The sequence below is a fragment of the Psammomys obesus genome, unplaced genomic scaffold (assembly GCF_907164565.1).
Source record: "Psammomys obesus unplaced genomic scaffold, mPsaObe1.curated_primary_1811, whole genome shotgun sequence".
NCBI classification, from domain to species: domain Eukaryota; kingdom Metazoa; phylum Chordata; class Mammalia; order Rodentia; family Muridae; genus Psammomys; species Psammomys obesus.
Window position 1 is genome coordinate 37,275,980 of NW_026591086.1, and position 13,834 is coordinate 37,289,813.

Below are 13,834 nucleotides of genomic sequence, written 5' to 3' on the forward strand. Positions count from 1 at the left end.
CACACACACACACACACACACACACACACACACACACACACACACACGTGCTCAAGGTGTAAGATAGAAACCAGTGAAAGATTTACATCTAACCTCCGCAGATCTCCTTGTACACTCCAGATAAGGTCTGGTGATGCACAATACATGATACATACTGCTGAGGGAGTGCCCATAGAAAAAGCCCACAGATGTTGAGTACAATCCAAGGTCAGCTGGATGCTTCGGATACAGAGGGCTGGCTGTAACTAAGTCCCTGCTAAGGGGATGGGCAGGTTTGCTACATTTTGGGGTCTGAGCAAGAATTTCACAAGGATGTTTTTGATAAGAGACTGGAGGTGACATAGCTAGGTATTTAAAAGAAGAGCCTGGCATAAGTGGGTCTCTAGTTACAACTCAGGGCATTTTCTTTGCATTTGTCATGTTCAATCGGCCCATCAATTAACTGGTAAAGATGGAGAAGATGAAGGAGAGATGGCTGGAGGGGCATTAAGATTCCTTCAGTGTATTGATATTCAACACAATACAATGAAGTCACAAACAGTGGCTTTTGATACTTATTTTCTACTCTGGAAAAATACAAATACTGACTGACAATATTACAGCAAGTTTGTCCTGTGTTACCAGATGGTGCCTCAACATTACTCCCGAGGGAATCATCATTCCAGGGACAGCTCCAACATCACAAGTCTAGATCTGAAGGAAATCCGTTTCTATCTGCGACAGATAAACTATCTCTAGCTGGTGGCATCCCTTGATTTAGATGACCCAACAGAGTTAACTTCCAGGAGATTTAAACGTATTTTGTATATACTAAGAGACTTTGGTAAATGTCTCCTCCCTGGGCACAGAAGGAACACAGACTTTGTAAAGACAGTTAGCGTGTGACTAGAAAGGCATGGCTGTCAAAACTGGGAGTGTCTGAGTGGGAGCCTGATCGATCTCCTGACCTCCAAGTGTGATCGTTCGAGGAGTTACCATCCACCTGGAAACCCCAAACGTCACCAAGAGAGATGTGCGCCCACTGCAAGGGAACAGGCTCTCCCTCCAGAGCCCACCCAGTGTCTTGCTGACAAAGAAGCTGTCATTGGTAGTCTATAAGGAGACGGGGGACACCCAGTGTTGGGGCAACAGTGCTTGTACGAAAACATTCTCGACAGCTGCAGCTACCAGGTCGCTTTGCGGACTGATCGAGATGAAGGATGTACAAGTGTGGAGAAAACACTAAAGCTGGGACTTGGTCATGTGAGAGTGACAGGCAAGGGCTCCCTCGAATTAGAAAACACACTGTGTTGTGACGAACCAGGGCACTGTGACCTTCAAAGTCTGTGAGGTCATCTTATTAATAACTCAAGCTCTATTAATTCGGCTCCAGAAGTCAGTGTTTTTGTTGCTTTGAATTATGGTGAACAAATGACGTCTCTTCTACTCCCGTAGTATATGTTAAAACCTGTAAGATGAAATCCAATAGTGCTGGGGAAATAAGTCCTTTAATCATACCTGATTAAACACCCTCCTCTCTTTTGCTATGTGTCACTTGGATTAGCAGAATAGGGGTGTGTCTGTGTGAAAATGGGGCTCATATGTATTCCACAAAGCTCGAGGAGAATAGGAACAGCTCAACATACGTGATGATTCACTGAAGACAATTTCTCTCTCTCTCTCAGTGTGTGTGTGTGTGTGTGTGTACAGAAATTGCCCAATAACAATCAATGACTATTATGGCCTGAACACACTTCCTGCTATGATTTCTGTTCATGATCTGCTAATAGAAGATACTTGTGGCCTTTCTTGCCTTTTTGCTCATTTCTTTGCCTTAATGATTAGATGGTGATTTAAAAACGTCCAAGGGGCTGTGAATGGACCTCAGTGGTCCATCCCTTGGTAGCATGTGCAATGCTGTGGGTTCAGTTCCCAGAATGGCAGTAAATCAATAAACCATAAAACTAAAAGGAGTGCCTAAGAAACAGAGAACTTCGCTTGACGGAGTTTGCAGTCAAAGTTGAGGAAGCAACACAGAGTTAAGTAGAAAGGGGGAAGGGCCCGGAAGCAGAGGAGAAGCACTGAGAAGCAACCAGGAGCTACTCTAGACTAGCTAACAGAGACCCCAGTGCCAGGCAGGGACTATTGGCCAGGAGCCCAGGAAGGAGACCTCTAACACAGCACAGGCTATTGCCATTCCCTCTGTTTAATTGGCGTTACCCTCCACAGGAAATGATGTTTCACCCGGAAGTCACAGGCTGCCAAAAGTTCAATTCTAGCTATGGGATACTTCTCCTTTAGTTGTTGATCAGGGGTGTCCCAGAGATTCACGCCCCTCCCATAAAAAAACAAAACAAAACAATAAAAGCTATTGCCACTACTCTCGCTTACCCACCAGTACTTGATGTGGTAAACATGCCACTGCTAAATGTCATAGGTTCTGGCCACAGGGCTTGAAGAAAGCAAGGTGGTACTGACAGAACACTTACTTCCTGCAGGCTAGATCTCCCAGTACCGTAAGGTTCTGTGCGGGCTGCTGGGGAGGGGCTGGCTGGGGTCACCAACAGTCTTACTCAGCTGTGAACCCTGGGAGCTATAATAATAACTGACGTGACAAGATATGCTCAGGGGTTCGAGAGCGGATTGACTCCGGTTAAACTCGTGAACTCACAGCACGTTATGCCCATTTTCAGACCCTGTAGATAGCAGGCATGGTGAATGCTTCCAGTCCCTGCCTTTTCAAACAGATGGAGTAATGTGGGCTAAAAAAAAAGGCGAAGAAGGCCAATTTAAGTAATTTTACAATTTGATCTGGGAAGTGGCTTGCCTTGTATGATGATTTCGCTGAGATGGAGAATACTTTTTACACAGCTATACAGGAATCTGTTTACACATGAAGTTTCCCGTGAGAGAATCATGCTGGAGTAGTCAGGTCTGTGTCAGCGATGGGCACTTGACAGGACTTGCTTCTCTGTGACCTGTTTCAGCAGGGAAGTCTATGAATGACTATTTCCCTGTGTCATTTGCCTCTTTGAGTGTCACTGGCACCAGTCCCTTGTCTAGGGAAAGTAGACTGATAGTGGGTCCTTCTCCCATCCTTCATTCCTTGCCAGTAGCTCCCATTGAGGGTACTCAGACGGAACCCAGGGCATGCCAGCTTAGGGCCACACAGCACAAAAAAAGATGGGACCAGTGGCTAATAATGACAGTGCTTCCTAGATGGGTGGAACATACATGCATGAGAGGATGGATAGCTGAAATTGTGACAAAATGGCGAATTGCCTGTAGTATCAATTTCTTTTCTCTGTAAGTACTAAAAATTCCTTCCCTTTGTGACAACAACTTCTAAGAAAAACCAAAGAGGATTTTATGGCACTTATTTTAAAAATACCATCAGTGCTGCTTTACTGATATAAATTTTGAGTTTTTAGTTTCTTCCTCTCCTACTTAAGAGAAAGAGTATTGCTCAGCCATGGTGGCACACACCTTCAGTCTAACCACTCAGGAAGTAGAGGCAGTCAGATCTCCCTGAATTCAAGGTCAGCCTGGTGTACAGAATGAGTTCGAGCTGGAGCTATGTAGAGAAACCCTGTGTCAAAAAACAAAACAAAACAAAACAAAAAAAAAAAAAAAGGAAGAAGCGTATTGAAAACAGACCACACATGACCTTAGGGGGTCAGCAGGTGAGATGTAAGCCTTAGGGAAGAGAAGGGAGGGATTTTGTTCAGCTCCCTGTTTGAGGTACCCAGTGGATGTTTTTAAACCTTATAAATGACATAATTACTAAGTGGCTAGGTTGATCAGCCCATTTTGTTCTCGGCGTTTAAAAAGTGTATGCAAGATGGAAGGCATGAAGTCAAGTCAACGTGTTCAGAACGTCAGCCATGCACTAATGAGCCCAGGGCGAGCTGTTCTCATTTCCCGCTCCTCCTGACCACCAAAGAGACGCCCACGGGAGCTGTACCTGTGTGTGTTCTCCGGTGTGCCTTCAGGTGAGAACTTTTTGTGTAGACTTTGTTGCACCCTTCGAAGTCACATCTGTGGATGCGCCTCTTCCTGGAGTCCGGGGATTCTGATCGTCTCTGGCGTCTTGTGCTCTCAATGCTAAATGGTGAGATTGAACTGAAAAAGAAAGGTAGAGGGACATGGTGAGAAGCACAGCCCTTCCCCTGGGGCCCCAGCAGGCTGAGAGTCTGGTCTCGGCTCTGCAGCCTCAGGAGTCTCTTAGATGTTTCTCAACGGCTAGAGACAGCAGTGTGGCTATTCTTGGTTAGAGAGTTCCAGGGAAAGAGAAACAATGCTTACAACAAGCTAGCCACAGAGACACCCGCATATAATCTCAGCATTCAAGCAGCTGAGGCAGGAGGAGCCAGAGCTGGAGGCCAGCCTGGTCTACATAAGACCTGTTTCTAAAGTCCCAAACCCACCAAGCCAATCTAATGCAGCAAACCCAAACTAAAACCAAGCAAATCTCCCTTGTCAGTACTAAATTAACAGCTCAGTTCTGCCTGTCTAAATAGTCTTTCTAGAGAATGTTTTAGGAAGCCCTGATCTAGACAGCGTCAGCACAAACATATTTAGTAAGAGGGGCGTCTGAGCTGCATGCGGCATTAAACGACCATGCAAAATCACAGTGCACATCTCAAAACAACTGAGGTCAGGGCGAAAGAATTGGCACCAGCACATCAACATGGTGAGTCATGACCAGCAATTTCTGTGCAGAGGGACGCATTTGATATTTAACTTTCCTACTTGGTGTTTTCTTGTGGTGAGGAATAGAGTGCATTGTCTTTAAAGATTAGCTGTACTACTATTATGAGAAAAAAAGAAATAAGACTTTAACTACAAAGTTTGGCCCAGACTTGTGTGTTGTTTCATTTTAATGCCCAGTAGAAAAACAGGATTAGTTTGTAATGTCAGGTAATTCATTTATATGTACCTTTTTCAAACCTTAATCTCTTTTGATTGAGACAGAAAGAACATGAGTCATCTTTGTATTAGCTACCCATGAAGTTCTCCAAAAATCATAATGAAATACAATAAAGAGACAATCACCCTTGTTGCTATAAGACACATTTACCATGACTGACATTTTGTCCACCCCCACCCCGGTTTGACGTTTTTGTTTTGAGATGTCTTTATGTGTTCATAGTTATTTATTCTACGTATTTTTCAACATCAAAATTAATATTTGGGGGGGCGGCGAATCGGAGAAGTGAGACAGCTTGGCAGGTAAAGGTGCTACAGGAGCACTTGTGAACCTACTCATGTATGTTTCCTCCATGATAATGCCATGGCACAGGCATATGCACTTAAACACAGACATCACCCCTTGCGCAGAGTAAATGCCGAGAGAGAGAGAGAGAGAGAGAGAGAGAGAGAGAGAGAGTACTTTGCTAAACAAATCAGCCCTTTTAAAAGCTGAGCACAAAGCTAAAGATGCTCCTATGTTCTTGTACCATCGTCTTGATCCTTTCTCCTCCTTCCCGGGAAAAGCCGCTGACAGTTTCCTTTAGATCTTTCCAATTAAAACTGTTATGTATCCACTGTCCATGGCACTGCGTTACATAGGTCTCCTTACATGCTGATGGCCAGAACGTCTCCTCCTCTGTACCCACCTCCTCTCTCAAGAGTCACCCTCCTCCTGTTAGTGCCCTCTGTTCCCCTACACAGCTTCATACCTACTTTCATGTCATATATGTTTAAATACGCTGCTATATGTATAGATCTGCAATCATAGAAATTTATAATATTACTGTGGGTTTTTAAAACATCAAAAGTAATGCTATGCCAATGACATAATTTTGTTATGGATCATTATAGGTAGCTGGCATTGTTTTTCTTTTTAGTGGCACATGAAGTAATTGCAATCTTTACAATGGCTATTTCAACTTTGAGAAAGGATTGGTTAACTTTTTCTGCAAAGGATTAGATAGAAACTCCTTTATTTCAAAGTGAAGGATCATGGAGTCTTATACTGTAATTAATAAATTCTAAAAGTCTACCGTGAAAGCAGGTATAGACCATATGATAGCAAAGGTGCACAGTTCCAATAAAGTTTTATTTACAAAAATAAAATAGTGTAACTACCCACAGGTCATAGTCTGCTGACCCCTCAATTGTGAATTATAGTAGTGGTCCAATAAACATTCATCCTTGTACTTTAAAACTGCATCTCTTCAGTGACAAACAGGGACTGTTTCTGATACCAAACTATTCCATAACTCCAGACAACTGTTTTCCAACATCTCCTTCTAGCATGTTCATGTTTATTTTTTGAAGTATATTTTCTTGTCTACAAATAGCAGATTAGTGAGCCAAAGCTTCAGAGTAGTTAAGATGAAAAATAAATTCTGTTTATCAAGCCTCAAACAGTTTGATTCGACATGTACACTAGAGTAAAAGAACACAGGCTGTGCTTCTGGCAAGGCCACTTTTTAAAGCCTTCGTTATCAATCAACGTGGCTTTGTGGTTTTCCACGCCATTGATTCAGTTGCTGGGACAGGAGTCTATTGTGAAAAGAGTCAAAACAACATGAAAGAACAGCTTCAGTCCGTCCTCGGAGTGATTCCAGCATTTAGTGGGATTCCTGTGAACAAGAAAGACTGTGTGTGCCACGATACGGTGTAAGCCATTCATTTCTTGAGTATGTGACCAGGAAAATAAATATAGAATTTGGATCTAGGAGCATTATAAAAGCAAGTCCTCTGTAGTGTTGTGTGTTGTTTGACATCTTTCACAAATTGAGACAATGGTAGTGTTTGTTTCCATTAAGTTAAAATTTAAGGTCTATAACAAGGACACAGTTTTGTAAAATATTTCCTACACATTAACATATAGAATTTTAATGTCACCCCACACAGACCCAGACACAGCTTTTGCCTGTGGTTGACTTTAGCCAGTTATCTTGCTAAGAATTTGTGTATACGATGAGAAGTAAGAATAAGTCTGAAACCAGCCCAGCTTAGAAATGTTCTTTAAGGGGCCAGTGAAACATGTCTGTGACAGAATCCACACCAGTTACCTGTATGGCAGGCACAGAAGACAAGCAGAGGCTGTAAAGCTGGAAGAAACCACTTTACAGAGTTTTGACTTTAATCAGGGAAAAAGGCGTATTAAGTGGACATCCTTCCCGCTCAGCCTTTAGTCTCTGGTTTTCTCCATTCTGATGCATAATATTTTTAAATGTTACGAAGAACTGCCATGTAAAGGAATATGTACAACAAAAATAAACTGTTAAGTGCCTTTTGAAGGTGCGTGCGTGAGAAGTGGAATGTTGTAAGGCTGGTTCTGAGGGATGGATGGTTCCCTTTGTCCTTACTAGCCTGGTTTCAAGAGCACAGGCTTTGTCAGCTGATGGAGAGGAAGTACCCTTTGAGCTGACCCTTTCAGAGCTACCTACTGGATCTCTCTGCAGAAAGGTAGAGGGATTGTGGTCCAAGAGGTCCAAGCATGAAGTGGACCTTAAAAAAACGCACCAAGATCCTAGGCCAACCCAGTGCTATGTAGGACGGCTGCTGCCCGGAAGCCAGAGTGTAACCCAGCTGGCAGGCACTGGAGGTGGACTTTAACAGGGAATTAGCTGGGCCAGCTCCATGACCAAGTTCAGTACCACGCTGTCAAGGTACTGGTACCTAGTAATTTTACTTTTTTACAGCCTTGGATGTTATGGGTATTTAAGAAATATGTCATAATTTCACTTATAATTTTGAGTTGAATAATTAATCCTCCTCTGATTGTTAGATTCTTGAGTCTTCAGAGGACAGACACTCCATTCTCACTCCTCTGCCCCCCCCCTTTTTTTTTTCCATCAAGCCTCGTCTTTTTAAATGGGACTGGATTTCAGGGATTCAGGGTTAACGACCCACAAAACACATGCATGTAAAGGTCACTGTATTTGCAGCAGTTCAGGAGCCTGGCGTTCTAGAACATGGCGTGTCCACAGTGATGCCTGTGTAGGCGGCTGCTGAGTGAAAAACATCCTCTCTTGCAGGCATCCAGGTAAGTAGGAAGGCACGGGGTCTCACGATGGGGCTTCTCATGAGCACGGGTGTCTGCAACCCAAAGGCTATCAATATCCTCTGAGTGTTTCTACTCTACCCTTCATGACCATGCTTTCAGAGCAATGTGCCCTCTGGTGAGATGGCGCCGAGGATGCAAGCCGACTTGGTGCCTCACAGATCGGATTTGTAAAAGAACGTACATGTGTGAGTGAGGGCTACACTGCAGGCACGAGGTCATTTCGACGATGTTAGTAATAGGTTCTGTATGTTCAGAATTGCCGAGATAAGGCTGTTGGTGCTGTGTTTTCAAATTCTGATGTGCTAAATCCATCAGAAGGGCGGTGGCTGCAGCTGGCCAGATGCCCAGTGGGCAAAGACAGATGTTGTGCAATCATAGAGACCTAAGTTCAATCCCTGGCACAAACTTAAAGGTTGAAGGAGAGAACCAACTCCACAAAGTTGTCTTCTGACTTCCTAATATGTGCTGTGGCATGTGAATGAACCCATTATACATATTCACGTGCACACATACGCATACCATACACACTCATGCCACCACCACCGTTATCCTCAATAACAGTGATAGACAGATAAATAGGTAGGTAGGTAGATAGATAGATAATAGATACAATTTAAACCAGTAACTTCATCTGCCCTCTATTTTCCAGAAGGCCAGCCAGCTCAGGGCAGTTGATACATGCCTGAGGAGCTTCCAAGGCCCCCGTAGTAATTTTTAGATCCCGAGAGAACAAATAAACAAATCATGGCTTCAGCAGTGGCACAATAAGGCTTGGAGTGGCAAGTTAAATTAGAATTAAATCCAGAGAGGCTAGGAAAGTCACACCCAGAAACAGCTCCATTTAAACAGAAGGCAGTTCATGGCTGCCATTAAAAAAGACCAGGGTTAACTGTAATCAGCAGGTAATAAATGACCTTTTGTCACGGGTGACCTCGGTGTGATGAGATGCCCTCTATTGAAACTGGAGCTCCTAAAAGAGTGAAAGCTAGAAAGGAAAGAAGAAAGGAAGGAAACAAAACAGAATAAAAGGCCAGGATATCCTTTCAAGGCTAAGAAGTCACACATATCAAAACATGAAAACTGGAATTGACAGTATTCAAATATTGGAAAATTCTGGCATTGACAATATTTCAGCAAACACACACACACACACACAGTAGCATTGCTGAGGACACTGATGACAGTGTATATTCCCAGAATGCTTTGTGTGCGTTAGGTTCTTCTCTGTGATTCTCAACGCCACCCTGAGGTGCACAGCAAGTAGTATCTCCTCTTACACAGGAAGAAGCCCAGATATCCAGGAGTTACAGTCAAGGCCATGTCAGCATGTGGACTCAAGAGGCTGACCCTGGAGCTCAGTGCTGCCTATTACTTTATACATCAGGAGAAGATGCAATGGGCATTACAAACTAGCATATGACAAGATGTCAAAAAGCAATGAAGCACATCACCAAAGCAACAGAATAACATATCACTTAAATGTTCTGCTCAAAACCAGTTATGTGAGGTGACTGCACAGAGGAACATTCACGAGTATTGCTTACCTCAAAGGCATACATTGTTCAGTCGAGAATTATAGGGAAGAGGCATAGGGTTAGGTAGATATTATTCTGTCTAATACAGCATTTTATTTAATTGTTTACATTTATTGATTGGTTGTGTATGGGAGTTCATTCTATGGTGTGTTTGCGGAGGTCACAGGACAACTTGAGGAAGCTGGTTCTTTGCTTTACCTACATGGGTCCCAGATAATAAACTCAATGAGTCAAGGCCCTCCCACACCACTGAGGTTCACTTACAATGCTGCCAAAATAAATTCAGAGCTGGACTGGGCAGACCATAAAGTTACCGTAAGGAAACTGGAGATGCGTTTTAAAGCGTACATTTTCTCCTACTTCTGATGTTTGCTTCGAAGTTATACAGAACAAGACAGTGAGTACCACAGAAAATCAGCATTACAGTAGCTGAGAAGACAACTTCCAAGTTGGAGAGTCAAAGTTGGGCTGACCAAGAGGAGGCTCTAAGTAAACCAGAATTTACATAAATCCAATGAGACTGAGCCGGGGCGTGTTCATGCGCACGTACCCACGCGCACGCACACACAGGATCAGGATCCTGGGTTTCCCCTTAGCTAAGCCGGGTGTGTTCGTGCGCATGTACCCACCCGCACTCACACACAAGATCAGGATCAAGATCAGGATCAGGATCCTGGGTTTCCCACCAAACTGGGTCCAGGAAGTGCCTTCCTTGCTGCTTGAGTTTCCTAACCGATCAAAACTCTAAGATTAGCAGTTGTCACTGTCTCTAGCAGCTGTGACTCAGATACTTCCCACTTCATGTTAGAATCTGAGTTCCCCCAGAATGCGTACATTGAGAATGAAACCTGGTCTAAATCCACACAGAGAAGTCTCATGCACCCGAACTTAACTTGACGCTTTTTGTATGGACAGAATATGCCCTCAATGTATTTTAATTATTGTTTTATTTTAATAAACACAACCTCTTACGAAGTGGACAGAAAGATAAGGGCTGTAGAAGTGAATCCCCTGGGAGGCTGAAGGACTGATTAACCTCATTGTAACAGCTGCTGTGAGGCGCCTTCCCACACTGTTTTCTAGACTATTCATATATTAAAAATTACCATAAGCTGAGGTTTTAAGACACATCATGTTTAAGCTGTGGTGAGAAAAAAAGAAAAAAAAAACAGTGTAAAGATAATAAAACAGTTTTAAGAAACTTAATCAATAGTGGTGCCAAATCTTATTTGTCTCTATTATCAAACCTTTATGATACAATTAGACTGGCAGTTGAAAGGATTGTTTTTGAACAACATAAGAAAGACCTCTTGTAGACAAACGACATCTATTCAGCCAGCAACTTCTGTGAGAACACTTTATGCACTGCAAAGATTCCACCCCCCAAATCAGTTCATAACACCAGGTGAAACATGCGCTCTGGACTCATATGAACTTCTGAAGTATGCAGGACACGCCCACAGCATGGGAGACACATAATCTGCTTAAATGTTTAGAGGAACGTTTCTACAGAGATTCTTCAGAACACTCAAGTTTTATGCCAGGAGCTGTAGCTTGGTGGATCATGGGAACTTAAAAAGAAAAGAAGCAAAACAAACCTTCTAGGTCAAAGTAGGATTATAGGTAATTATTTTAATCCAAATGCCTTTAAGGCAAGCCCTGCCCTAGTCACTGTGGCCTAAGTCCCACTGACTCCTGCTGCCTTATTTATTCAGCCTTATTTATTTATTGTTGTGCTAGAGATTCAATCCAGGACCTCTTGTATTGTAGGCAAGCATTCAACCACTGAGGTCCAGAGCAATGGAAAAGCAGACCTTCACATCTTTTATCTCATGGTCCTTCCCTCCTTCCTTCTTTCCTTCCTTCATTCATTCCTTCCTTCTTTCTTTCTTCACTCCACATCCCTATTACAGCCACCTCCCTCCTCTTCTCCCTGTCCCCCCTCCTTCTTTCTCTTCTCCCCCTCCCCTTCTCCTCAGAAAGGGGGAGCCCCCCCACTCACCTAGGTCTTCTTCACATGGTTTTTGAACTTTTGAGACCCTCTAGAGTCATGCCTGTTTAAAAAATTAATTCTCTTGGGTTTGTGGAGATGGCTCAGTGATTAAGACTGTATGCTGCTCTCACTGAGAACTTGGGTTTGGTTCCAGCTCCCACACTGGGCAGCTCATATGCCCCCTTCTGGTCTCTGAGGGCACAGGTAGTGACCCCGCCCCCACCATTAAAAATAAGTAAATAAACCTTTTTATCTGACTGAAGTTGACAGCTTAGTTTTAAGCTGTTGAAGACTGATGACATGATCTTATCCATATCTCTTTACTAGCAGCAGATGCTTGAAAGACTGAAGAGCAAGGAGTGGCCTGGGTCATCAGGACACTGCTTGCTCTCGGACAGAACTGTGCAGAGTGGCTCATCTTTCCACATTAGAAGGATCTTCTTAGAAGGCAGAGTCACCAGTGAGGCAGTTCTGTGTATGTACCCAGACAAAGACAGGATAGAATGAGGCACCACATTTTAAATATTAAAGCAAATATAGGCTCTCTCAAATAGGCTGTTCTGGCACGGTATTTTAACACAGCCATAAAATAAAACTTTTGACATGACCATCAAAACAAGTTTGCATCTATTTTATGCTGGTCATTAAGCAGGTCTATGTCACACTAGAGATTTGTTTTATTGAAGCACACTGAAACTGTGTCAGCGAACCACCTCGCACTTAGGCTTACATAAATTATTGAAAGGCTTTTATTGCTCACATGAGGCTACATAAATAACAAGACCAAGGAGAACTCCTGGGTAGTTTTCCACGTTAAGTTTTTTCTGTCACTAACATGACTGTAGTGTGCCACAAATACCTACCTTTCCTACCACAAAACGGTCATAGATCTGCATTTTGGAGAAAACCAGAACTTTTCACATCAGATAGGAAAGAATGTTTTACTTGCTTCCCACTACCTCCACCTTTCATGAAAACTTTAATCTTCAAATAATATGTCAAGTTAATGCTGCTACAGTAGGATGGTATGTTATTATGCTCTTATTTCATACTTGGAAGACATTTAGAAGATAAAGAAACTGAGGCTTTTCAAGATTAATCATTATTCCAAGGGCATACAGCTAACTGGTGGCAGATCTCGAAGTCAGAGTCTGTCTTCTTGACCCTGTTCACAACTAGGACCTCACTTAGTGTCACGAGAAAGCTGTCTGGTAACAGTGACATTCTTTGCCTTCATCAGATAGAACTATGAGTCTCACAATGTGTACTTTTTTTGTTGTTTTGGTTGCTAGGAAACTCAAGCAAAACAAACCACGGATTTTGTTTGCTTATTTTTCATTCTAGTTACACAATTTGGAAGAAAAACTTCAAGGTATTAATTTTATGTAGCATTTTTTATTAAGGATTTATTTTATGTTGCTTGTGTGTGCGCACACACACGCATGCACGTCTCTCTGTGTGTGTTTACACCCATATGGGTGGCCACAGAAGCCAGATGAGAGTCAGATTCCCTGGAGATAGAGCCGTAGGTTGTTGTGATGTTGGTGCTGGGAATTGAACTCGGGTCACCTGCAAACCTGATGAGCCATGTCTCCTGCGTTTTATGGAGAGATTTTTAAAATGTATACATTATGAAATCCTAACTAGCTGATCTATTAACAGACAAGAAAATAAATGCAAGACAAAAATCAGGTACTGTTTAAAATGGAGGAGAAAAACAAGAAGGGGAGAAAACCATGGGAATTCTGCTGCGTGTTCAGTTTGCGGACCTCTAAAATGTTATGGCCAATAAGCTGCTTATATTACATTTAAGGAAAACAAGAATCTTAATTTTGGTAGAAGAAACTGTACAGGACTTGTTGACTGAACACATAGGTATGATACACAGCTCGTGATTTATTATATATGGTGTCTTGGACACTTCATCTCTTTGGTGTTCAGGTTCCCAAACTTTAAATTCATACTTCATAGTGAATATTAAACAGGCTCTATGCAGATTAACTAAGAGTGATGTCATGTTGACCCCAATGTCCAATATATGTTCTGCTTTTCCAAAAATTTGAATCCTTCTCCCTGTTTTGGTTATGGGAACATTGAAAAGACATAATTTATAAGCCATAAAAGGTACTCTGAAGTATCACTTAGTACACTCTCAACACTCTATTATCCAAAAAATTGTCATCACCTCCAAAGAAGACCTCACATTTATTAGGGGTCCTTATCCAGCAAACCTATTTCCTGTCTCAGGGTTTGTCTCTTCTTGACATTGAACACACACACACACACACACACACACACACACAC

The 13,834-nt window shown here is 42.6% G+C and overlaps 1 protein-coding gene across 6 annotated transcripts in view; it reads right to left on the reverse strand.

Annotated features, from left to right (window-relative positions):
* Window positions 1-13,834, reverse strand: part of Klf12 (KLF transcription factor 12) — a 431,501-nt gene that overhangs the window by 32,249 nt on the left and 385,418 nt on the right. For all 6 annotated transcript variants that reach the window (XM_055609629.1, XM_055609631.1, XM_055609626.1 and 3 more), the window contains one exon: window positions 3,944-4,101. In XM_055609629.1, coding sequence (XP_055465604.1) covers window positions 3,944-4,101 — 158 coding nt within the window. The remainder of the gene's footprint in view (window positions 1-3,943; window positions 4,102-13,834) is intronic.